This window comes from Aspergillus puulaauensis, chromosome 4 (genome assembly GCF_016861865.1).
Source record: "Aspergillus puulaauensis MK2 DNA, chromosome 4, nearly complete sequence".
NCBI lineage: Eukaryota > Fungi > Ascomycota > Eurotiomycetes > Eurotiales > Aspergillaceae > Aspergillus > Aspergillus puulaauensis.
In genome coordinates this window covers 3,298,857-3,323,887 of record NC_054860.1, presented here as the reverse complement: position 1 = coordinate 3,323,887, position 25,031 = coordinate 3,298,857, and the positions used below count along the sequence as shown (strand labels likewise).

General features: G+C 50.8%; 9 protein-coding genes across 9 annotated transcripts; 6 read left to right on the top strand and 3 right to left on the bottom strand.

Annotated features, from left to right (window-relative positions):
* Positions 1-69: 69 nt before the first annotated feature.
* On the top strand, positions 70-549 carry APUU_41280A (uncharacterized protein; the record flags this gene model as incomplete). Its single annotated transcript, XM_041704445.1, has 1 exon — positions 70-549. One exon carries the CDS (start codon positions 70-72, stop codon positions 547-549), a length of 480 nt encoding a protein of 159 aa, XP_041557030.1.
* A 2,403-nt stretch (positions 550-2,952) lies between these two features.
* On the bottom strand, positions 2,953-4,450 carry cds1 (phosphatidate cytidylyltransferase; the record flags this gene model as incomplete). The annotated part of the gene is made up of 4 exons (XM_041704444.1): positions 2,953-2,991; positions 3,038-3,831; positions 3,884-4,244; positions 4,301-4,450. The coding sequence occupies 4 exons, from the start codon at positions 4,448-4,450 to the stop codon at positions 2,953-2,955; spliced, it is 1,344 nt and encodes a 447-aa protein (XP_041557029.1).
* Positions 4,451-4,976: 526 nt separating this feature from the next.
* Positions 4,977-7,403, top strand: APUU_41278A (putative DNA repair protein Rad26; the record flags this gene model as incomplete). Its single annotated transcript, XM_041704443.1, has 2 exons — positions 4,977-5,462; positions 5,523-7,403. The coding sequence occupies 2 exons, from the start codon at positions 4,977-4,979 to the stop codon at positions 7,401-7,403; spliced, it is 2,367 nt and encodes a 788-aa protein (XP_041557028.1).
* Positions 7,404-8,094: 691 nt separating this feature from the next.
* On the top strand, positions 8,095-9,620 carry NAM9 (mitochondrial 37S ribosomal protein uS4m; the record flags this gene model as incomplete). Its single annotated transcript, XM_041704442.1, has 3 exons — positions 8,095-8,130; positions 8,187-8,624; positions 8,706-9,620. 3 exons carry the CDS (start codon positions 8,095-8,097, stop codon positions 9,618-9,620), a joined length of 1,389 nt encoding a protein of 462 aa, XP_041557027.1.
* Positions 9,621-10,276: 656 nt separating this feature from the next.
* APUU_41276A (uncharacterized protein) lies at positions 10,277-12,124 on the top strand (the record flags this gene model as incomplete). Its single annotated transcript, XM_041704441.1, has 1 exon — positions 10,277-12,124. The coding sequence occupies one exon, from the start codon at positions 10,277-10,279 to the stop codon at positions 12,122-12,124; it is 1,848 nt and encodes a 615-aa protein (XP_041557026.1).
* Positions 12,125-12,463: 339 nt separating this feature from the next.
* Positions 12,464-13,893, bottom strand: PDA1 (pyruvate dehydrogenase (acetyl-transferring) subunit E1 alpha; the record flags this gene model as incomplete). Its single annotated transcript, XM_041704439.1, has 4 exons — positions 12,464-12,969; positions 13,025-13,479; positions 13,548-13,681; positions 13,771-13,893. The coding sequence occupies 4 exons, from the start codon at positions 13,891-13,893 to the stop codon at positions 12,464-12,466; spliced, it is 1,218 nt and encodes a 405-aa protein (XP_041557025.1).
* Positions 13,894-14,501: 608 nt separating this feature from the next.
* Positions 14,502-18,818, top strand: APUU_41274A (uncharacterized protein; the record flags this gene model as incomplete). Its single annotated transcript, XM_041704438.1, has 8 exons — positions 14,502-15,561; positions 15,621-15,979; positions 16,031-16,223; positions 16,276-16,689; positions 16,739-17,317; positions 17,365-17,476; positions 17,526-17,795; positions 17,846-18,818. 8 exons carry the CDS (start codon positions 14,502-14,504, stop codon positions 18,816-18,818), a joined length of 3,960 nt encoding a protein of 1,319 aa, XP_041557024.1.
* A 1,487-nt stretch (positions 18,819-20,305) lies between these two features.
* Positions 20,306-21,743, bottom strand: APUU_41273S (uncharacterized protein; the record flags this gene model as incomplete). The annotated part of the gene is made up of 5 exons (XM_041704437.1): positions 20,306-20,825; positions 20,897-21,285; positions 21,339-21,406; positions 21,456-21,492; positions 21,543-21,743. The coding sequence occupies 5 exons, from the start codon at positions 21,741-21,743 to the stop codon at positions 20,306-20,308; spliced, it is 1,215 nt and encodes a 404-aa protein (XP_041557023.1).
* Positions 21,744-22,635: 892 nt separating this feature from the next.
* APUU_41272A (uncharacterized protein) lies at positions 22,636-24,021 on the top strand (the record flags this gene model as incomplete). Its single annotated transcript, XM_041704436.1, has 1 exon — positions 22,636-24,021. The coding sequence occupies one exon, from the start codon at positions 22,636-22,638 to the stop codon at positions 24,019-24,021; it is 1,386 nt and encodes a 461-aa protein (XP_041557022.1).
* Positions 24,022-25,031: the final 1,010 nt, after the last annotated feature.

The window sequence follows — 25,031 nt, the reverse complement described above, 5'->3', positions numbered from 1 at the left end:
TCCACTACCTGTCAGTCGCTAGGAGCTCGCTACCAGCAACCAGATTGACTGATCAACAGTCAACGCGACATGACAGGACTGATCGATCCCGGGTTGCCATGGCGCCACTTGCGCTCGCAGAGAAATCCCAGCTTAGCGAGGCCGCCGACGCCCGGTCGTCGACTCGGAAAATGTCTGCGCGCTCCTGGGGCCATGTCCCAATCAGAGACAGCATCTCCGCGACGGCAACCGATCAAATTCCTGATCAATCTCAAGACGAGATTAGGCTCTTTGGCCCATGTCTCGGGCGATGGGCGGAAGGAGGAAAAGACAACCCGTCCGTCTTCAATTCGTTCAACGAATTCTGAAGGACCTAAACTTCTGACAGGTCAACCGATTGGGATTCAAGATTCGGACATGCCCGTCCGCACAATTCACCATTCACCAACCTTCCCAGCCCTAGAACATATTTTAAAATCGATTCCTCACAATCCTAATTCTGCCCGTGACAGCAACTCAACCCATGAACAGCTTGACGACCTCGACCGAAACACCCTTTGCAGCCCTTGATTCGCGAACCCTTGAACAGAGCGTAGCATCCAGTGTTCTTGCGCATACCAATCACCAAACTACCCAACTCAAGCACGCTGCACGATAGTCTCTTTGTGTACAGATCGACGCGCACTTTGCACTTCTTGCGCCCTCGACCCATCAGATCAGATTCATCCATCCATCTCGATGTCATAGTGTATACAGTATACGATACATCGTAGGCTTCGTAGCCCCAACAGAACAGCACCAGCACGAGGGTCTACTACTAAATACAGTAGTTCAGGCTAATTTTCACATGATTTCCGCCGGAACCACCGACACGACCAGACGGCGCCGGGCACATCCATGTCTCCGCTAAGACCAAGTCAGTACTAGTAGCTCTCACTCACTTCCTAGCCCCCCATCATCCTTGTGCATAGCAGCTGGATTATGGCTAGACTCCGTCCTGCTCGGTCTCGACTCTTCACTCGTCGCTGCTGGCACTAAGGATTCGATCCTGATTCCTTGGTCGCGCAGTTTTGCTTTTGGCTTGTAAGCCAACGGAGGATCTACTCCAAGTCTCCAATCTGCCGATGTACGGAGTACCAGAGTACGGATATTGTTGGAGTCTTGGTACGATATCTGAGGAATTTACGACGTCGTTAAAGTTGTGCTTGGCGATGATTCTATTTCTATCGATTTAGATTCCGAAGTAAATAAGTACGTTGTTCCTAGTATCACGTTGTTATGGTAGAACGTGGTGTTCGTAAGCCTAAGTTGTATAAAAAATATATATCTACTCCCGCCACCAACAACAGACAGTCCAACAAAACAAAGGCTTTAAACGCAATATACCCGTTATTTACCCGATCGCGCGTCTCCCCTACAAACTCTATATCGGTTCTAAATATATATATAAAATATACGGACAATTAGTTATCTACGGCATATATTTAAACCTGTAATCAAATGGCCAATTCAGGTAAATGCAGGTGGACTTTGGGAATTCCCCACCGACAACTAAGCCCACTGCTACCAACAATAAGAATTTTAAAAAGAACCATAAGGTACGAGCCGCCGGGGCCGTGGACTTGGATCGGAGGACAAAGAATTGATTGTTGAGCTGGCCCGAATCCATGGATTGCCGCGGTTTGGTTCTGCAAAAAGGGGGCCGATGATTTGCCGGGAGTTTGTTCCTTTGCAGGATCGAGACTGGCCTCAAGGGAATAGAGTTTATTCGTGTCTTCGTTATCTAATTCATTATATTAACTATAATAGATTTCTGTACATAAAACGCGTTGCGCTTCAAATCCTAACCACAACCGCTGGAACCTTGCGACAGATACGGTGTACCTACTGGATGGTCAATTCAATCCAATTAACCAACTCTGCCAAAATGACAAAATGAAAAATTTCAGTGACAGGACTCGACCCGAATCCGAATCCTATTCTGAACCTCGAACTTGATCTCGACGTTTCAGACTCCGACTGCTCACTTCTCGCTACACCGACACCAATCCGCAAGAAGAACGTCAGGCCGCGAACTACACGTCCGCCCAATGCAATCACTAGTAATGACAACGGGCGAAAACGAACCCGCACTTCGTAAAATAGACGCACATCTCTATCCCGAGTACCAGTACCCTGAACACCACCGAACCCGACAAAAAGGAGGAGAGTGGGCGAATCTGAATCTGAATCTGAATGTGCATTCGCATCTGCATCTGCATCTGAAAGCAAGACCCTAACGGACGGTTCAGTAATGGAAAGTAATGACGGATTTCAACTCCACGAGCTCACTGGCCATGAAATAGACCAATTCCTGTTTAGCATGATGCTGCATGCTGGAGATATAGTTAGAGCGCGCGGACGCACGACGACAGGGAAAGCTGCTTTCTTAGGATATATGGCCAGGCTGTACGCTTGATCGAGAAGATGCTCGGCGATCCTCGTGAAGATAGTTTTGTGTGTATTTGTGGCATGTTGTTCATGTGCCGGGGGGGTGGGTTTGGAAGGAGGCTCGCGATAGGGCTGAGCGCGAGAAGAGAAGGGAAAGGGGTGAGAAAGAATTCTAATACTGAATGGTGTATTGACTATTCACTAGGTGTCCATTTTTCACTTCCTAGAACCAGGAAGTTGATGTGAAACCTATCAATGTCCATCAAATCCACCGGCCAGATTAGACCAAGCCGACCCAATGCAAGAGCAAAAAGACACGGATCAAAGTATAGGAGACACTGCCCACACATGTACAAGAACTCATCCAAAAAGTCCCAACGGTCGTACGCATCAATCTCCCCTTTGCGTTCAAGGGGAGGCGAACCAGAAGGGTTTTAACGCCAATTATAAGTTATTAGTCGTAAGCAAACAGGTGTCTCGCACGAGAATGTATTCGTTCCCTGTCGGGTTAAAGGGATGAGGGCGGCACCCAAACGGGTTTTCTCAACGACGCAGAAGCTCCGTGCTTAGATGGTCCAAAACCTAACAACAGTTAGTGAGGGTAAAACTGACAAATTAGAGTACGTACCGACTCGGAGAGTGTCCCTTGGTTGTATAGGTATTTGCTGAGTCCACGGACGACCTCCATTTGTTCGTCAATCGTCAGTCCGGTGATGGCGGTTTCAATGATATCTCCCACGCTCGCCTTGTAGACAGCAATGAAGCTGTGGAAATACATGTACGCGAAGAATCCCATAATAAATTGGCAGTCCATCCGATCCGTGATCCCGCCGTGGCCTGGAATAGACTCGCCAAAGTCCTTGATCTTGAAAGACCGCTTGAGACCCGAAGCGAAGAAACCACCGAAAGGAGCAACCAAGGAGGCAAAAGTGGCAAAAAGGAGGATATGGAGTTGCATCGGGGCAAGGTAGAATGTCCTACCAAATCCGGTCCAGTCTGGAATTTCAAAGGGTTGAGGGACGAAGACTGGGTTGGGCTCACACTCCAGCCCGGTTAGGACATTCGAACCAAGATCGTTAACCGGACAGATGAAATACTTGTAGCGCATCAAGATGTTGGTCATAAAGTAGCCAAAAATGATGGTACAGAACCAAGCACCCACGAATCCCTCAACGGTCTTCTTCGGTGAGAGCTGAATCAACTGTGTCCGACCAAAAGTGATACCGCAGACGTATGCGAAGATATCATTCGTGATGACCAGAGATGCGGGGAGGAAGAACCAGATCATGCCTTCCAGGATGTTATTCATAACGAAATGCGCCTGAACGACAATCAAGTACAATGCCATATGAGTCCATGCGAATTGGGTGAACTGAAATCGGTAGTGGCCCTTTTGCAGAGAAGCAACGAAGAAAACAAAGCCTACAACCGATATTAGACAGACAGCGGCAAAGAAACTAGGAGAAAGACATACCCATGATCCAGAGTGTAAAGCTGATAAAACGGTGATGAGTGGCCAGGGGTAGCAACACTCGGTCGACCAGGAGAATGTGCTTAAAGTAATAGATGACGCTTTCACCATAAAGAAAGTACATGCTAGTTCCCAGGAAATACCAGTTCAATGATTTGGTGAAACGGATGTTCTTCTCTTTGCTCGGCACGTTGGCAATCGCGATGACTTCCTTGAACGAGACAATCTGGATAGCAGTCACAATACCGATGATGTATATGTGGCCGGAAAACATGGCAATAAAAAAACCAGCAATCATAACAAAGGTCCATATTGTGCGCGTAATGAAGGTCTGTCTTTTCTTTTGGTATTCGGCGTCGGGTTTCTAGAACGACGTCAGCACAGAGGCCCAACAGACAGGGGATCCGGTTGTCCACGTACCTCCTCTGGTATTGTTGCGGGCTGGGCAACAGGTCCATTCCGCGAGGGGCTTCCTGGATCAGAGGCAGCATCACTGACATCTGACACACTCGGCCGCCGACCATCGGATGGCCGATGTTGAAACCGAACGCTCCGGCGAGACTTCGACATGGTGGAATAGGGGACCTGGAAGGGGACGTCTTCGATCTGATGCGCGGGGGGAGAGATCGATGAGGGGGAACTAGTTCGTCAAGGGACAGTGGGTGGATCGGAATAGCGCCGACTAGGCGTGGAGGGATGAGTTGTGCGAGAGGAGAGAAAAGGGTGGAAGCGAGGTCGTGGCCGTGAACAGGTTGGGGGAACCGGTGATCGTCGCCTAGCAAAATTTCATGTGAGAAGCGTCGGATCGCCGGGGAAAAAAAAGGGCAGCGATGAGGGCAAGCCTCGTAAAAGGTCAACTAGTTGCAAACAAATGCAAATTCGTCATCTATTCAGCATTGACGGCGAGGACTCGAGGGATGGGGGTCGAGGGGAAAGTGAGGAGGAGCGAAAATGGTTGAGGCCGGATTGCGGGTGACTGCTAGCTACGTCAGGTGTTTTCCCTCTTCGCTCTCGCAGGCCTTCCAGCTTTTCTCTTCCCCACCACGTTCTACACCAATTAACTCCGCTCTATTCATGGCGGCCTCGCTCTTTGGGCATGGAAGATATCGACGATGACTTCTTTTCCGACCATGGCTTCGATGATATACCCCCGGATGCGTTACAGCAGCTCGAGCACGATGCCTTTCTCGCTACACAGCTGGGACAACAGACACAGGAACGCGCGGAGCTTTTGCCAGAGACACGATTGAACTGGGCCCCGCGAGACGTTACCGATGGTTATCCCCAGAATGAGCCAACAAATGCCGCCAGTGCCACCCTCCAGCCACCTGCGCAGCTGCACACGGGGTTGACAAATGATTATGGAGCGCTGGATGTAGGGGAACTCGACGCGGAGGTATTCGATGATGGCCTTAGCCCTGCAGTCGTATTGGACAAAACTGGTATATTTCCCGACCGGCCGTCTCATTATGCCCCTGATACAATTGTATTAGACGAGGACGAGAAAGGCCCCGTGCAGACTGGAGGTGGATTGTCGGTTTTGTCTGATTTGCACAAGGATCACCAACTTCTCGAAGCCAAGGTAATTGAATGAATTCCGGATGTTGTACAGACCCAAAAGCTGACCGCTATGTTGAAACAGTTTCAAGAAGAAAATGAGCGGTATTCTCGAATGGAGAGCGAGCTTGCCAACGCCAAATCCATGGCCGAATCGAAAACGGGTGAAATTGCTATCATCCGGTCAAACCAAGCGAAACTGGTCGGTGATTATGAACGGCAGCTATCTAATTTGCGAAAGGCTATGGCTGAGGAGCTGGCTAAGCATAAAGAGGAGGTGGAGGCCGCACGCGAGGAGGGCAAAATGCTGGCTACGGAAAATGCGTTTTTGAAACAGGATCTTGCCGAAGAAGCGTCCAGGGTGAATCAAATGAGAGCAAAGGCACGTACAGAGGAGAAAGCCGCGCCGGTGACACCAAAGAAATCAAAGGCCCTACCTTTTCGAGACGGGTTCAACGACGAGGAAATTCTCGCAGCGTCTCCTAGCAAATCTGGAAAATCCAAACGCACGACGCCAACCATGGCCGGAAAGAAAAGAAGAAGAACAAGCAGAGATAGTCCGACCCCTCTCCAGCTGACTCCCCATGGAGAGGCGGTTGGAATGGATGTCGCTGATGATGTGGCGGATGAGGCAATGCCAGATGTCGTAATGGACCAGCCCATACCTCAAAGGCCTTCGCTAAAGCGCGAACCTCCGAATACACATATCATGAAGCAGATTATGAACCATCGAACACTACCCCAAAAATCCGACATTGAAGCCATGGCCGAGTTAGCATTTCCCTCAGAACCGGAGCGGACACTGTCTAGCATCCTCTTTGAGGAAACAACGAAACATGACCTGGGCAACTATGCGGTGGAGCACATGCAGGCGATATTATCAATGTGGTCTCGAGCCCTACAAGAAAAGTTCTTTCAGCCCATACCGATGTTCTTGGAAGTCACATATTTCATACTTGCCCTTGACGCCTCTTCCATCTTGGGTTTAATTGACCCTTTGGTACTTCTGCTACAGGAGACCGTTGAAGTCAACGGGGTTCCTCGTTTTAAACACTCTCCTTACGCGCGTCAGAGCTTTGGGCAGGTTCGGCCAACTCCTCCATCTGAGCTTGAACCGTTGGTGGATTCAACCGAGCACGTTCGAATGCTGTATAAAATAGCTTGCCGGAGTTTGGACGATGACCGGGCACTGGAGGACTTCTGGCGCCGTATCCACTACTCCTTCGTCTTGATGATGTTGAGCTGCTCGCAACCTGTCAGGGACGTCAAGTTAACGCTGAGTTTGCTCATGACCAGCGTCCGTGCTAATTCGTTCGGATCTATCCAGGAATCCGACCAGGACCAGAGTGCGAATGAACAATACATTGTTGATCGGGTAGCTAGCCTTCTATGCGAAACGCTGCAGCCGGATGAAGGTCAGCCTCCTTATACCCGGGTTGAGATCTGCGACATGCGGTTGGAGGCGATATCTTTTTTGATGACCGTGGTTTTCAATCCCATTGTACCGGCAGATACCCACGGTAGCCTTGTCATCGCATCACATCCCACAACATTGGCAAAACTGATCAGGGCAATGCATGATGAGCTGAACTCGCTCTATTCATACCCGCCCGAAAGAGATATGCACTCGGAGATGATAAACGAACTCATGCGCTTAATATATAATGTTATACACCGGCACCCAGGGGAAGTTGACCTACAGTCGAAACTCCAGCGGATCTCTGGCGGGAAACAGAAATTCCTGGTGGTGATGACGCGACTCGCCTTTAGCGAAGGCTTAGTTCTCGAGGCGGGAATTGAAGACGTGACTGTAGAAATGGCGCATGGGATTCTTGACGACGCGGTGAACCCAGAGGAGGCAGAGGCTTTGCTTGAAGCGTTTCCACATGCAAAATGGGAGGACACAGAGGCAAAGAGCGCAGAGAAGAAAGATACGGAAGGGAAAGATACGGAGATGAAGGACTAGGGAGCATGTCTGGCGTTATGGATGTTTTTCACGCATATACCCAATTTAGTAGGAAGGACGTGAGACGAGTAGATAACAGTAGAAAATATACCACATCAAACGATTTTACGACTGGAAGCAATGGCAATAGCAACACGAGTATCAAGTAAAGCGACTGACTGGAACACATTACTACGAGGTAAATTATGAGGTGCCGACATATTATCTATGTAACCAAAAGCCTACAAGGTGCAACCCTCTTCTCCATACCCCCGCGCAAGGCGAAGAAATGATGAAAAGAGAAAGACCACAAAGTGGAAAGTGCCAAAGAATACGCCTGTCAATGACCCGAAGGCCGTTGAACAGACCGTTCCGCCGCGCTGTGCAATGCAGGGACCAATCTGTGGTGGACCGCCTTCTTGATCGCAGCCACCCAAACAAGGTAAGTATGAAGAAAAGAAAGAAGAAAAAAGTCAAATGGACGGGGGAAGGAGAAGAATTTATAGCCCGGGCGGCGAGGCAAAATCGCGCTAGTGGAAGCGAGACCACGGTAGCCAATGATATGTGACCAAATGAATAATGTTGAAACCTGCAATATCAGGTATGAATGTCATGTGGTGTGGTGGTCACGTGGCTCTGCGAAGTTTTGGCGGCCGGAAAATGATGGATAGAGAGGACAGGCAAGACAAGACAACTGCCTGCACTCGCCAGCATGAGAAACAGGGCTACCACGAAGCTGAGCAAGCCGGTACGATTGCCTCGATACTTCCATATTACGTTCCAGGAAAATAGCTGACCAGTCAGAAAATCCGGCAATCATGGAGCAAGTACAACCTGTATAACCTCAACCGCCTCCGCGACCCCCCGACGCAAATGAGAACCTTCTTCCAGCAAAAATGGACGGCCAAGTCTATGGCCCGCGCGTATCACGGTGAACAGGTCCGCGAGAGTCAATGGACGCGCATGTTCTCCCGCCGCCTCCGCAGCGTCGTGCCTATGAATCCCTGGAAACTGGCGCGGGATGATGGATCGGGCGCGGCTGCTGGTCGAGGATCAGGCCTGGACCCCTTGAAACCGACTGTCAAGTCTGATGTGGGACCCCCGACGCCGTATACGAACATGACTTTTGCTCCGCTGGAGCGTCGGCTGGATGTTGCTATCTTCCGTGCTCTGTTTGCTAGCAGTGCGAGACAGGCGAGGCAATTTGTTCTGCATGGCGCTGTGACGGTTAATGGCAAGAAGGTATTATCTATATTGTCCACATTTTTCGCCCACTTTTTTCCGGGCTTACTGGTCCTGAATGGATGTTCTGACGTGTTGTAGATGAGATACCCTGGTTACCTCCTTAACCCCGGCGATATGTTCCAGGTCGACACTGAACGTGTTATGTTTGCTACTGGTGCACCAAAAGACAAGTTCGAACGCCGGGAGGCTCGTGTTGAGCGGAAGAAGGCGGCTAAGACAGAGGAGGCAGAGGGCGAGGGCGAAGGTGAGGAGCCGAAGGAGCCCAAGGAAAACGACACGGAAGTCGAAGCCAAGGACGCCGAAGCCGAGAAGCTCGATACGCGCGAGACGCTGAAGAAGCTCCTCACCCAGGCCAAGACCATCATGTCGAAAGACAAGGACGACCTCGCCGCCAAACGCAAGCAGGAACTGCGTGGCTTCCAGAAGGCCGTTCGCCGAGTGATGTCGCGAGCCGGTAGCTCCCAATCAGTTCTGACCGATAACCTCGAGACCCAGTTCTCGGAGCTTATGAAGCTTCTCAAGGCTACAAAAATCCAGGATAAGGGTACCAAGGGAACCAAGAATTCCAAATCCGAATCCGCGTCTCCAACCGAGTCTGAGACTAAGGATGCCGAAGAGGCTACTGAATCCGCTGACAGCGAGAAGCCAACAGAGGCACTCACCGAGGCCTTCCGCCAAGCAACACAGAACCCAGAAGGAGAGGTGGACACATCAGAGCTGACGGAGGAGGAATTCGATGTGCTCAAGCGCGCCCTCGTCCAGATGCGCAACAACCCCATCGACAACACCAAGCCCTACGCTACACCCTGGCGGCCACGAGACTTCATGGGCGCTTTCGCTTTCATCCCCCGGTACCTAGAAGTCAACCAGAATATCTGTGCCGCCGTATACCTCAGACACCCAGTTGCTCGACCCGGACTTTCAGAGGTCCCGACGCCGTTCTCCGAAAGGGTATCGACCGGTGCCTTCTCCTGGTACCTGAGGCGGCGCTAGACTTCTTGTAATCACCACTTCCTTTCACCACTTTCTTCACTTTCTGTATTACTGGGATCGGGCGCGCATCTTGTATTTGTCAGTTGGGTCCGACAAAAGTGGTCGTATTGTTCACTGCTGATGTACGGATGCATTATGTAAATTATATCACAATTAGAGGAAGCACTTTGTCTTGAATATAAATAATGAGCCTCGACTACATTTATGTGCGATTGCCTTTCTACATGCGGTGCGATGACAGTAGGTAATTGAAAAGACAATGAAAAATCCGAGGTCAAGTGGAAATTGGTTACGGTAATATTACACTTCCCCTCTGGTGAATGGGTGAATAAGTGGGGCTGAAAACGTAATTGCAAAACCTCAGGGGAAATTTTAACTCCTCACCCCATCCCAATTTATCTCGAAATCAACACCACCGCACCGCATGCCAGCTGCTCCAGCGGATTCTATTTTTATAGGGGCTTTCGCCTATATTGATTCGCTCGTTACGCCTCACAGTCCAGGGTATATCTATACCAATAGTCTACGACCCCCAACACATCCCGTCCGCCGACACAACGACCCGATCTGACCTCCAGATACAGACAGACCGAGAACACCGAGCCCCCAACGACATCGACGTCGGAAGACACCACCACATTATAAGATAGAGGGAAATGTTCACTCACTGGGGCACCCACCCACACAGCCATGGCCACCACACACAACCTCACCCTCACCCTCACGCCCACGGGCCACACCACACACCGCACCACCAAGCGCCGGCGGCGGTAACATCCGTCTCAGGAACAGTCCCGGGCGCTGTCTCGACAGGAGCAAGACTTGATCTCGACTCATCGCCAGGACCGCATAGCGCCTCGCCGTCGCAGTCTCCGTACCAGATGTCACAGATGCGCTGGCTGCCCAGCGTGGTTTCCACGCGCTCGCATAACCATAATCCGTCGCTGCCGACGATCTCGTCGAATTTGAGGATGCAGCATCCTCATCCGGCGCAGCAACAACATCAACAACAGCATCAGGCGCAGGCGCCGGTTTCAATGGTTGTTGACACCAGGCCGCCCGCGCCACAGAATGCGGTTGTTGGGCCGCGGGTAACTCAGGCGGCGCAGCAACAACAGGTTGTGTCGGTGGAGAGTGAGGAGAGTGATCGGTCCGATAGTCCTGGAGGCACGCTGGGGACTAGGGATGTGAGCGGAGCGGATGCTTTAGGGGAGTCGGAGTTTGGAGGGGATCCCGGGCAGGCCGGAAGAGGTCTCGAGAGAGATGGAGATATCGATATGGAAGTTTTGGCAGAGAATGGAGGTGGGAAGGGTGTTGGTAATGGAAAGATGGCACACTCCAATCTTGCAACGCGGAAACATGGGAAACGGCTCACGACAAAGGAAGAGGTGTTTTTGTTCGAAATTTGTAACCGCCATGCTGGTGATTTCGGCCAACGCAGTAACCTCTGCAAATGGTGGATGACAGTCACTATGGAGTTCACGCGGGGCCAGAAACACCCGTATTCATGGCACTCTGTCCGACGGAAAGTCGAGCTTGTCACGAAACAGCGCATGAAGTTCCTGGAGGAACAGCGCGACAAGGGTGCCACTGAGGCAGACGACCTCTCGAACCCGCGATGGCGCGCCGTGGTCGATACTTGGATCCCGACATGGCAGCGCTGGGAAGAGGCAGAGGCCCGCCGTATCGAGAAACGAGACTCGAGGCGACCCAGGAAACGAAAGTGGACTATTACAACCCCTACATCAACAACCATCACCACAGATCAATGGGACTTGCCAGCTTCATCCGCACCCGGCTCCGGCCCTGATGCCTGGCGAGCACCGTCAAGCGCCAGTAGCAGCCCCATGGTGAACCACAACCACACACCTCAGCAGCCCAACCACCACGCTCCAGCCGCACCATCAGCAACACCTCTCTCCTCAACACCCGTCCGCCTCCCTCCAGGCTTCGACACCCTATTCTCTTCGCAACCACAGGCCCAGACCCAGGCCCAACCCCAAACCCAAACACCACCGTCCGCATCCGCATCAACCCCTTTCACCTCATACACCCAACGCAACAACCATCAGTCCAACCACAACAACCCCTCAACACCAAGCACCACAAACCCTGCCCCCTCAACGCCAGACAACACAATGATGGCTGCTATGCTCGAAACACTAGGGAAACTAAACAAGCACCTCGATTCAAACTCAAACCCCAACCCTAACCCAGCTTCCCTCCTCCCAAACAGCACGCCAACCTCAAACACAGAACCCCCATCGTCGCAGCATCAGCCCAACATGCAAGACAGTAACGGTGGTGGGAATATGGATACCCACCTTCAGAGTCTTCTCTCGTCGCCAGCCCTCAGCAAACTGAAAGAAGATATGAAGACGGAAATGATGGGTGAGCTGCGGACGGAGTGGGATAAGGAGCGTGCGGTGTTGGAAGAAAAGCTTGATTCTGTGCAAAGAACGCAGGAGATGATTCTTGACATGCTGAGACAGGAACCGACTTGATGTCTTTACGCTTTGATTTGATTCGTTTCTAGATTCGCATTTTTTTAATGTCCGGCGCAGTTATATGTTTGGCGTTTATGATACCTATTTCGCTATATTTAATTCATTTTTTTTTTCGGAAAACGCTCCAACGTTTTCAAGGTATTCTCGGAACTACAATAACAAAAAATATTGGTGGCCAATCCCAGTAGTATTTGCTATAGGAGAACCAATGCAAACAAAATCCGGCTAAATTACAAAGTAAACATCATGGTGGTCAAGTGTAGCGCGCCTGTACTCGCTTCCCCCAGATTTTCGCAGGCGTAGAGAGAAGATAATGAAGCATGCTCTCTATACAAACTAGTAGTAGAAAGTCTCGTCGACAGTGCGGCCCCTCATCCATCGGGGCTCGCTGCCGCGGACGTAGATGTCTTCGAAAAGAATGCGGGAGTTGCTCTCGGGGAGAGCCATGTTCTCCGCAATAGCAACCTCCTCATCAACGTGGGCACGAGCGGTCTTGTCCAGGCCCTTGAGGTCTTCCTCAGCCATGACACCCCAGTCAAGGATCTTCTGCTTGAGACCCGCAATCGGGTCGTTGGTGCTGCGCATGCGCTGGATTTCTTCACGGCTACGGTAGGTGGTACCGGGGTCGGACATGGAGTGACCACCGTAGCGGTAGGTGACATACTCGTAAACGAGGGGACCGTTGCCAGCGACGGCGTAGTCCTTACCGTACTTAACGGCAGCCTTGGTAGCGAGGACATCCATACCGTTTACCTTGATACCGGGAATGTATTGACCGCGCTTGTAGTACTCGGTCAAGGCGGAGGAACGAGCGGCGGAGGTACCCATACCGTACTTGTTGTCTGCAAATCGTTAGTTGGTTGAAAGATAAGCTGAAAAAGATATATTGAGACGTACTCTCGCAACCGAAAAGGACGGGAAGGTTCCAGAGCTTAGCCATGTTGAAGGATTCAAAAACCTGACCCTGGTTGGAAGCACCATCACCGTACAGAACGATACTGGTGTTGGGCTCCTCGTTGTACTGCTGGGCGAAACCAAGACCGGCACCGACGGGGACCTGGGCACCGACGATACCATTACCACCGTAGAAGTTGGGGGCGAACATGTGCATGGAACCACCCTTTCCGTAAGCGATACCCTCACGGCGGCCGAGCAGCTCTCCGATGATTGAGCGAACAGTACCACCGCGCATCAGAGCGAAACCGTGGCATCGGTAAGCAGTGATAATCTTGTCCTCGCGGGTGATGGCGTGCTCAATACCGACAGCGACAGCTTCTTGACCGGACGACAAGTGGCAGAAACCTCTGATCTTCTTTTCCTTGTACAGGCGATCGGCGGCCATTTCCATACGTCTTAAAGGCGAATATGTTAGTGTTTACGGTTTTCCGGAGGCCAAAAATGTAGAGCGAATAGTTCATACCGAACAGCGACCATGTCGTAGTACATCTGCTTGAGCTCCTTCTTGGTCACTTCCATGGTGTACGGAGGAGGGTCGATCTCGTAAGTCTCGAAACTCTCATCAGAAAGACGGACGGTGAACGGCTTGTTCTCATCCTGCAAGTAGACCGCGCGTTAGCAAGGAAACAAACTCGAGCGATGTTCGCTGCGCAGGATTTTCATGACTCGGGATAGCTGGTACCGACCTCTGGGATATTTTCAGCATGCGACGAGGCGGCGTCGGTGGTGACCGATCGCCGGGAAAGGGGAGCAAATGCCTGACGCCGCAGAGGCGCGGCCTGACGAGCCCACGCAGTTCGGAACAACATGATGGACAGCGGTCAAAGCCAATTGAGGAGGAGGAGGAAGATAGGGAGAGTGAGACGGGGATGGTTATCTTTCACAACAGTTCGGAGATGTTGGGAAACCAGAAGGAACTTTCCGGAGGCGCTATCCCCGGTTGGGAAAGCGTTTAGGTAAGCCAGATTCTTGGGGACGCCGGTGTGTTGCAATCTGCAAACACTGCAAACAAACGCCATACTGAAACTATCACCACCGGAGAATGTCCCGGCACCTATCTACAGTTTCGGAGTCTGCCTTGCTGACTGCAGGTTGAAGGTACCCAGCATTCAGAAGACCAATCCAAAGCGAGTCGGCGAGAGGCTTGCCTAGAAGATGTCACACAACCACGAGCCATGCATACTGTTCTTGCAATCTCTAACCAGACAGGGCAAATCAGCAGCAATTGCCCTGTCCGGATAGATCCGCATGGAGGCTACGAACGAGGCTGAATTGAAGCACGCTCAGCCTCACCAGGTGCTTCTTTCTTTTTTTGGGGCGTCGCCCACAATTTCAACTCCTCACGTCTCGAACTCAACTGAACCCGAGTTTTGATGTCTCGCCCCCCCAATGCCGTTATACCCAGCATTGTATAGCCATGAACGGCCACAATCGCCCGGCAAGTCGCCACGACTTTCAAGTTGCAATCATCTCCGCGCTGCCACTTGAAAACAATGCTGTTCTTTGTTCATTGGACGAGCACTGGGATGACGCTAATTATGTCTATGGCCGGGCTGAGGGCGATCCCACCCAGTATAGGTTTGGGAGATGTGGAGGACAGCCCGTGGTTATCGTTATTCTTCACAAGATTGGGATGGAGGCAGCAACTACTGCCGCCCAATCACTTAGGATGAGCTTTCCCTCCATTAATCTCGTTCTCCTGGTTGGGGTTTGCGGCGCGGTTCCTTGGACACCCGATGAAAAGAAAACGGAGATTGTTCTCGGCGATGTTATTGTTAGCGAAGTGCTGGTGCAGCTTGACAATATTCGCCAGTACCCCCACGGCACGCAACGGCGACAGGACACCATATACGATTCACCTATGAAACCGAGTGAGGAGGTTATCGGCCTGTTGCAGTGCTTGAAGACCCAGGCTGAGTTGAACAGCTTGCGCATGAAGATGATGGACAACCTTAGCGAGTTACTGCGCAAACCAGCCATGGATACAAGCTGTCCTCATGTATCTGAGGATAAGCTATTCGAACCAAATTACATTCATCGACACCATTCGGGGTGTCCTGAGTGCAGTACATTAAAATCGGTTTGTAACGCTGCTCTGAAATCTTCCTGCGACGCAATATCCTGTGACGACGCAAGACTCATACAACGCGAACGACTACTTGCCCAGGTCAATGAAGCTCCACCAAACCATATGATTCATTTTGGATCAATTGGTACGGGAAATGTTGTCATGAAGTCCGCCGAGCATCGGGATGAATGCGCAAAGTCCGAAAAAGTCATAGGCTTCGAAATGGAAGGAGCGGGAATATGGAACAAGTTCAACTGTCTGATTATCAAAGGAGTATGCGACTACGCGGACAGTCACAAGAACAAGAAATGGCAGAAGTATGCAGCCGCGGTTGCTGCATCGGTTGCAAAGGGAGTATTGGGGTATTATGCGCCTCATGACAGGCGATCTCAGTCAGGGACGCCCGATTGTAAGTTCCACTGTTTCTGAACATTACTCTAAAGGTCGCTTATCTAACTGAGGGAATAGCTCGCTCTGAACTGAGTTCCCGAACATCAGACCTCTCACGCACTCGACTGGATCCTCAATCATTAGGTCTTGTTGACGACTCTCTACCCAGAGAGATTTTCAATAGAATTTTCAACGGCTTTGAGCGGGAATTCGACTCGAGCAAAGTGAACGTCTATCGGACCACAGACCTTCGTACTCTAAAGCGGGAGCTGAAACACATTCAGAATGAACAGGAACGAACGAAAACACTGCGGAATTTGAGACGCATTGAACCCTTTATTGTGAAATTCGAACACTACGGAGGAGTGTTACAAAACATCCTAGGGACAGCGGAACTTATGGGTTTTATTTGGGGCCCAGTAAAGGAACTTATACAGGTAAGAGTATCCCATGTTATATTAAGTTACGCCTGCTCAGCTGCATTCAAGAAAGCCAAAGCCCAGGTAGACACTCTCGACGCTTTATTGACGGCCTATGAAGAAATCGGCGAAGCGCTGCCGAGCTTTGGGGACCAGCTTGATGCTTTTAGACACAATGTGGGATTGCAGCGGATTCTTGCTAGGATCTTTGTGGATGTCACGGAGTTTCATCACAACGCGTTGAGAGTATACCTAGGGGGAGGTGAGATCCCGCTTGAACTTTGGTTTGGGCTCTACTAATTCTCTGACCACAGCCCTCAAGGTAGTGTTCAAAAGCCTCTGGAAAGATTTTAATCCGACATATAAGAGTATTATGCTCAGAATACAATCCCACACCAGAATGATCGAAGATAAGGCTCGGGCTTCGTACAGCCACCCGGGGCCATACGATATGCGGGAAATCCGTGATTACCTGAAAGAGAAAGAAAAGGAGACCCATGACTGTCAAGTCAAAGAAACAGAGAGACGGAAGAAAGAGATCGATGAAGTCCAAGGTTGGATCGGGGGCGCAGAGAGCTATACCCAGCATCAAGACATATGCCGTGACAGGAATCTCTATCGTGGCAGTGGAAGCTGGATTCTAGACCAAGAAAAGGTCCAAGGCTGGCTGTCCACAGATCTCGAGGAATATAGTTCTCTGCTCTGGGTCAACGGACATCCAGGAACAGGTAGGACTACGACCACCGTGTGGACTAACCTTCATACTTACCTGTGTAGGCAAAACATACCTCGCATCTGTCATAATCGATGCATGTAAGGAGTATTCGAACGGGAAAACATGTTACTTTTACTGCAACGAGAAGGTTGAAACAAAATCATCCGGTCTTTCTGTACTACGTGGTATTCTTCTGCAGCTCATACCAAAAGATGAGGATCTGGTCCCTTACTGTCTTTCAAAGAAGAGGAGCTCACATACCTCAAACATATCCGACCTATCTACGGCGCAGACCCTCATAGAGACCTTCTGTGAAAGGCTCCCGCGTCTGAATATGATTATCGATGGGCTTGATGAATGCGAATATGCAAGAAAAGAGCTCCTGGAGACTTTCAAAAACCTGATTAAGAAAGCCGAGGACTCCTGTCCAGGGAAACTCCGAGTCCTTTTCTTGAGCAGACCGCTACCTGAAATCAGGAGTGCGATACCGAATGCCTCTGTCATTGCCCTGGAGCCAGCGAATACCATGGGCGACATTCGGAGTTATTGTCAGCAGAGGAGGACACGCGAACTGGAGAAATTCCAGTCTGAAGAGAGGCTTATCAATGACGCAGTGGATACGATTTGTATCAAATCACATGGTACGTTAAAGAAGGCCTCCAATTCAACGAATCTAATACGCCTATAGGCATGTTTCTCTTCGCAAGACTTGTGATGGACAACTTGCAAAAGCAGTCCACTATCGCCGACTTCAAGAAGGAAATAAGCCCTACAATACTGCCAGGCGAACTACATGACGCGTATGCCAACATCCCTCTACTTTAATATACCATACTGACCATTAAATAGATATTCTCGAATCATGGAACGCCTAAAGCGGGATCTAAGCCCGGGGCAGTTAAAGTACACCAGGCTACTGCTCGGCTGGTTAGTGTACGCCAAGAGGCCTTTGGATTGGACAGAAATTCAAGTTGCGCTGTCTATTGACATGGAGCTCCCGGACACAAATGAACTTGATATGGACCTGAGAATACGCGACGAACCCGAGGAGTTGTGTGGATCCCTTGTGCAAAAGCTGAAAGGGAATAAGTTTGAGCTCATCCACAGCACCGCTAGACAGTGAGCTTCTTTTAACGCCTTATACGTAGAAATTGCTAACAATGATGCAGATTTATAGAGGATACAGACTATATCAATTGGCGCACTGCAGAGTGCGACCTCGCCGTCCGCTGCCTTCGATACCTCACTCTCGACTTATTCAAATCCTACATATCGGAAAGAGACCTCAAAAAGTATGCTCGGCGCGGCGATCTAGCTTTCCAAGACTACGCGGTTGCATTCTGGTATCGGCACATCAGGGCATTGATCGATCAAAAGGCTGCATTCTTGGGCGAAAGCATAATGCAAAGAGAATACAACGCTGCCAGCCAAGTGCCCACAGTAACGCAGGAACTCGCCAACTTTGTGTCCTTCTACGCAGATGCATTTCCATACCACGTTCCCGAGCAAGCGCTCCGGGATTGCGTGTTCTTCCGACAGTACCCATTCTACGGTCATCTCACCAGAGTCTGGGGCCATATCTATACCGCACAACAGGGCGATCTGAAAGCAAGAAATAGCGTGAGCATCCCCACGTTGAAGGAGACCCTGACACGCAACCGGGATCTGCTCGAAAAGCTGAGCGAAGACCGCCAATTGGATTTCTCGCTATATGACGACCGCCCGTTCCGCTGCCCAAGAGTGATGTGCTCCGACTTCCACTGGGGTTTCCCGGGAAGAGCCCAACGGCAAGACCACGACAGCCAACATGACCTGCCATTCCGGTGCAAGGACGAGAATTGCGAGCGATTCACGCACGGATTCCGCTCAAACAACGACCTCGCGGCGCACGAAAAGAAATACCACCCGGCAGACCGTGATCTCGGCGACAGTTTTGCGAATATACACAGGCGAGAAGTCACCCAGACAAAATACACGTGTCAGATTTGTTCCAAGCCTTTTACGAGGAGGAATATCCTGGAGGACCATATCAGGGCGCATAATGGCGAGAAACCGTTTCCCTGCTCGGAGTGTGGGAAAGTGTTCACGAGAAAGTGGGATACGAAGAGGCATGAGAAGATCCATGATAAGAGGCGGGCGTAGCGGTGGACACGAGTTACGTGAGACGAGATTATGCTTGGTATGCTGGATTGTATTTCGGTTCTAGGCACAAATGTACACTTTTATACTCAACTAAGCATTTATATCTATAATCACGGAAAGCCAGGACGGTTGCCTTGCACTAGACTTACATCAGCACAAAGGCATACTTGGTAAAATGATGAATTTCGATCTAGGCAACCATCTACTCGACCTCTTTTCCGGGCTGACTCCACCTCTCGTGAGCTTTAAAATGCAGTGTATGCCATTCTAGAAAAACCATTCGACCATAAAAACCACTAGCGGTATTAGGCCGTCTTTCTCTTTGCATTATATGCCAACAGCCAGTCCCTCGCAGGAGCTAAAAGTGCAGTGCATGGCGCAGTCGACAACCATGTCAGCAGGATGACCAATGGACATCTTACCGTACTCTCCTCGCTGACCGATTCCACCGCCCGACTGGACTAAAAATGCAGCACCTCAACAGTCCCACCAATAAGCTAGAATTGAACTGCGCCGCCTGAGTCCACCACAACCCCTCGACGGAACTAAAAAGGCAGTGCAACCAATGATTGTTTATTGAAACGACACAATCTGATTCGCACCGCAAAATTTTGAGTAGATAAAATAAGATCAGATCTCTGTGATCATCTGGGAGCCTTGGATGCAGTACGTGGTACTTATTGCCCTGGTATAATGTAGTACTGCATGATTAATACCGTAGGTACCTCGCACTGCTGATATTATATTGAGTATATCAGAGAAGACGACATACAGTGTAGAGCAGTGTAATCTTCTGAAGCCAGAACTATTTGGAAGGCCCATAGAATGGGCAGGATCTTAGTCTTGTAGCCAGAGCCGCTTAGGTGGTCTGTTACATACTATCTTCCAGCGCAGCAGACTCCAGCCTCCGGTGCGAGCTAAAAATGCAGTGCAAGCTGCAGGATAGTTTTGGCTTGGGTTGGCCATCCTCTCTCAGAGTCTAAAAATGCAGTGAGGGAATGTACCACACTTACAAATTCAACTTCAATTTCTAGGTTTTCATAGGCTGACTGGCACATAGCGGTGGGGCGGACATCCTCTCGCAGAGTTTAAAAATGCAGTGAGGGAGCCACAGAGCAAAAGGTAGGCAGTTCTCTAGTCCAGGTTAGCTGGTACTTGGCAGGGGAGTGCGCATTTTTTCACAGAGCCTTAAAATGCAGTGGAAGGGAAGGTTCGGATCAGACATATCGACAATGTGACCCAGCAAGAAGCCCTAAGCCAGAACCTAAACTGTGAAGTGAAGTCTGGACAACTGTACTTAGAAGTGACTAAATCCTGCAAATATGTAACAATTATTCTCACTTTAGGATCACACTGTACGGAGTACTACCTGATAACCACTGCCAGCTTGACCTCACTACCAGGAAGGATGACTGGATTAATTCGAATGTATTCCCATACCAGTAGGACCTACAATAACAACAACAACAAGGAGTCTATCTATCATATCATAAACCATCCCTAGTCGAAGACTGCACAAAGCTCGACTTGACCGTAATCTCGCCCTTAACCGCACGCCCATCCGGCGCAATCGACGCAGTATCATTGCCCGCAGTGACATAATTCGTCAAGCCAATCTCATCATCATCGAGGCCCTGATCCTTACTCTTACTGCTATCCAGGCGATTAAAGTTAAACCCATACTGAAACGGCTGGCCTCTGTTCCCGAGGATATTACCCCCTTTATGATGATGATGGTGGTGGTCTGACTCAAGCGCCCTTCCACCAGACCCCCGCGTCCCCGTCCCCGTCCCCTTCCCTGTTGAGCGGCGCGAGCGGAAACTGCTCGAGATGGAGCGGGTGGCGATGCGGGCGAGGGGCGCGAGGTGGGGGAGGCACGCGCAGACGATTGCGACGGAGGGCTCGATGGTGGACCAGATGAAAACGGGGCCCATGAGGTAGGTTACGTCTGCGGTGTTCATGAAGAGGCTGAGGAAGTGGATGCGGAGGATACTTGCGACGCAGACGCTATTCATATCAAGATCAAGTTAGTTTCGAGATAATACTGGGTAGGTTTGAGGATGGTAGATTGGACGTACAAAATCCCTACAGCCATGATACAGCAAATAGCAACCTTCTTCTGCAGCGTCATCTGCAGCTTGATAATCCGGGGAAACGGCAGCGCGAGGATAATAAAGTCGTTCAGCATATTGAGGATCCCCAGTGCCAGGAAGAACTGGTTGATGTTGATGCATTTGCCATTGGTCTTGCCGCTGAACTGGGTCCAGAAGAAACTGAGGGGCTTGCAGGCGTTGGCCATTGTGATCCAGATGATGAGGGGGTATGCGATCGTGATGAAGCTGGCGAAGAGGAGGGCGATTTTCAGCGGTTTTTCGAGCGGGGAGAAGATGCGTCGGTAGAAGAAGAGGATGGAGACTCGGGTGCAGGTGCAGCCTGCGCCGTAGATGAAGGTGTACGAGAAGAGGAACTATACGAATGCTGGTTAGTGGGAGTTGGTTGTAAATAGGGTTATGTGCTGACTCTGTATAGCTTCATCAAATCGTCTAATGAGACGGCCCACACGTGTCTCCCTGCGCCCACGAAGCTGCCTACCGGACTGTTACTCAATAGCTCATAACATTCGGAGTGGAAACTCACCTGAAACGCTCAATCCAGTTGTCGCGCCTATACAGCACTGTACGAGTCAGCACTCTACTGCACCAGCCGTTACTATCAAAAACTTACCAATGCCGCAATAATCGCCCAGTCGTCAGCAAGAAGCGGATTGCGGAGCGTCAACCTCGCAATAAACCGCAAAATGACAAGCACAAAAGACGCACAGAGAAGCCCAATTACTGCGCCGTTGTTGACCCTCACGCTGCTTTCCGCCAGATTGACATTGGCAGGGGGAGGCCCAAAGGCCGCGAGGATGGCAGGGTCAGTCATCACATTAGCAGCAGGTGCGTGCGTATGTCAATGAGAAGGATGGACATGGGTTCAGACTTAAATCAAGCGATGACAGCCGTTATCCTGCCACTCAGTGGAGCTGGACCGTTTCTTGGAGAGTTGATCCGGTCTTGACGCTTGACTCTTAGGGCATCACCACTAAGGATCAGGCCCGCTGCAATGGGGACTCGGGGAGGCATGAGAATCTGTTCCTGATTCAGGAAGGGAAACATGCCATTGCCATGACATTTGGCAATATGGGCCATGGGGCCAAAAACAAGCACCGGCGCATGGACCTGGCCGTTTAACTGACGAAAATTGAAGCCAGTGCTGATCCTGGAAAACATGGCACCAGGTTGCTGGGTGTGCCGCGTTCGCCGACGGTAACAACGCCGGCAGGAACCATGGTTATGGCGAAGGATTCGCTAGCAGAGTCCGGCCGTTAGACTGTCAGAGAACGGACCAACGACGACGCCTTATTTTGTTGGCTTACGGTGACAGGCTTGACAGGTGGAGTAGACAGTGGGGGTTATCCCGAGACGGCATCTAGGAGACCAGGAATAGGATGGACCTGGCAGGCTCAGAATACGATTGAGCGAATATGATGGCATTAAATAATTCAAAAGAGTCATGATCGGGTATAGAGAGCATTCGCTTGGACGAGTCGGTGTCTTGACTGAGAGGTTGTGTCTCGAGAGGATGCGGCCCTAAGGAACGCGTAGAACGGAGTATGACTAGTATAGTATAAGTGGACGGACTGCTGCCGATGAAATTACTGCTGAAACCAATTTCTAGTCTAGTCTATAGATGTAGGCCATATAACAAGTACCTCCCCTGACCCACCACAATTCTCTCCAACTCCCACCTCGCCGAGTCGCACTGCAGACTCAACATGGCCTCCCCCGTCCCTATCCAAGACCTCACAGCCCTCGAGCGCATCGGACCCAAGGGCTACCTGCGCTATGTCTTCCCCTTCCAGCTCCCAGACAACTACGACCTCTCCGAAGTCTCCCGCGTAATCCAAGCCGGATACGACGCCCTCACCCAGCGCATCCCCGTAGTCAGCAGCGAAGCCATCCCAGACCCCGACGCCAAACAAGCAGGCGTGCTGAAATTCCACGGCCGAAACGAGGACAGCGCAAAGATCGTCGTCAAGGACCTGCGCACTTCCTTTGAATCAACCTACGCCGACCTGAAATCGAACCACTTCCCCGTCTCCGCGTTCGACGCCGATACTCTCTGCCGTCGCTCCGTGTGGCCAACCGCCGGCGAGAGACTGCCTGTTTCCCTCGTACAGGCGAATTTCATCCCAGGCGGACTCCTGCTGACATGGTGTATCCTGCACATGGCCGGCGACGGGACGTCATTCTATACATGGACAAAGCTATGGGCGGAGGGATGTCGTCGTGCGCAGGGGCTCGAAGTCACAGAACCCGCGCAACTATCAGAGGATCTATGGAAGGACAGAGCCCAGATCTCGAAACCGCTCGGGCATAATGAAGGGAAGCTGGAGAACCACCCGGAGTATACCCATCTCCCGTTCACGCCGCCGGGGGCGCCGCCGAAGATGCTCTCGCAGAGTCACAGGGGGCAGGTGTATTACTTCTCGCCGGAGTCTCTGGCGGCGCTCAAGGCCGAGGCGGCCCCGGCTAATGCTACGACAGTGAGTGGGCAGTCGTGGATCTCGACGAATGATGCTTTATCTGCGCTCATCTGGCGCACGGTCATGGCGGTTCAGTCGCCGCTGGATACACTAGAGGGAGACCCTGTGTCGACATTCGGGATCGCCATTGACGGACGACAGCGCACGAACCCGAAAGTGCACCCGAATACGCTCGGCTGTTTCCTCGAGTACGTGGCTGTCTCGACGCCGATTCGGAAGATGCTGTCCGAGCTGAATCTGGCGGACCTGGCGGTTCAGATCCGCGAGGCGATTCTGCGTGCTGATGGCGAGTTCACGGATGATGTTGTGTCTCTTGTTGAGAAGTTAGAGGACGTGGATAGACTGGTTCCGACTGCGTTTTTGGATGTTCCTGGCTTTAACTGTGTGTTGACCTCGTGGGTTGGGTTTGAGCTTTATGGGTTGGATTGGGGGACTCTCTTGGGCGGGAAGATTGATGCCGTGAGAGTGCCGAATGTGGGCTGTATCAACGGGGCCCAGGTGGTGCTTCCTGTGCTGCCGGATGGGGGGATGGAGCTTCTTGTTGGCGTTGAGGGGACTTGCTTGGATAGACTGTTGAAGGATCCTTTGCTCAACAAGTTTGGTGTTGCGAGGTAGACGAGACAGATATTCGGGACCCGTTTATCAAGTTACTGTACTTTATGTAGGCTAGTCTGAACAAAATCATTGTAACCAGTATGGCCTCAATACGAAGAGTCAATGTTTCATTGGCACAGCCGTGCAGCCTTGTCTCACAGCCACGTCCACCCCTCGACAGGCCTAAAAATGCAGTGCACCAGACTATATATAAAATGATTCTCCACCCCCCTCCAGTAGAATTGGGCGGTGGATATGTATCTGTGGACATGCTGCGGTTGCAGAAATGACTGCTTGCGGACTTCTCTTTGTCAACTCTTCTGCGACAACAGCAACAACAGCGTAAAAGATCCTTTAAATGGCGAGTTACCACCGACGGGTATTTTGAAAAGAGTTCATCAAATGTAGAGCCATTCTGTCTTTGCATTTCGACACTTGATGACCGAGGTCTGGAAGGCTAACTTGGTTAGAAAGAGATCGTTCAAGACTTTCGCAATAATAAGTAGTCGTAGAGACGCAGTCACAGCCTTGCTGCCAAGTATTATTACCTACAAAACTCAATGCAACAGCCCTGCCAGCCTAAAATGCAGTGCAGGTGTGTTGTTACCTGCATGAAATACCAACCAGGCAGTTAAACATGCAATGCCCAGGAACTGAGACAGTAAACGTTATCTGAATGAATAGGTTGGACATTCATAGTATATATCAAGATGAAAGACATCCTTCACTACAAGCTGTTGCTAAGTACCCTGGAATAGCTGTGACATAACTCGACAAGACGTGCATAGATCTGATGGACTATCTTGAATGTCTTCAACTCCAAGTGTACCTGATTATGCGAGGAGTCCGTTATTCCCCGCAAACACAGCCTGCTGGTCACGAACACTTGCCTGATCCTTCGATCCTTCGTATTCTCATTGGTGCAGAATAGTCGAGACAACAGAGACAAGTAGAGATACGAGGATATGAAGGCATGAATGCATGATTATGTGCATCAATACTGGGCCTCTGTTGCCTTCCACCTTCAGCCC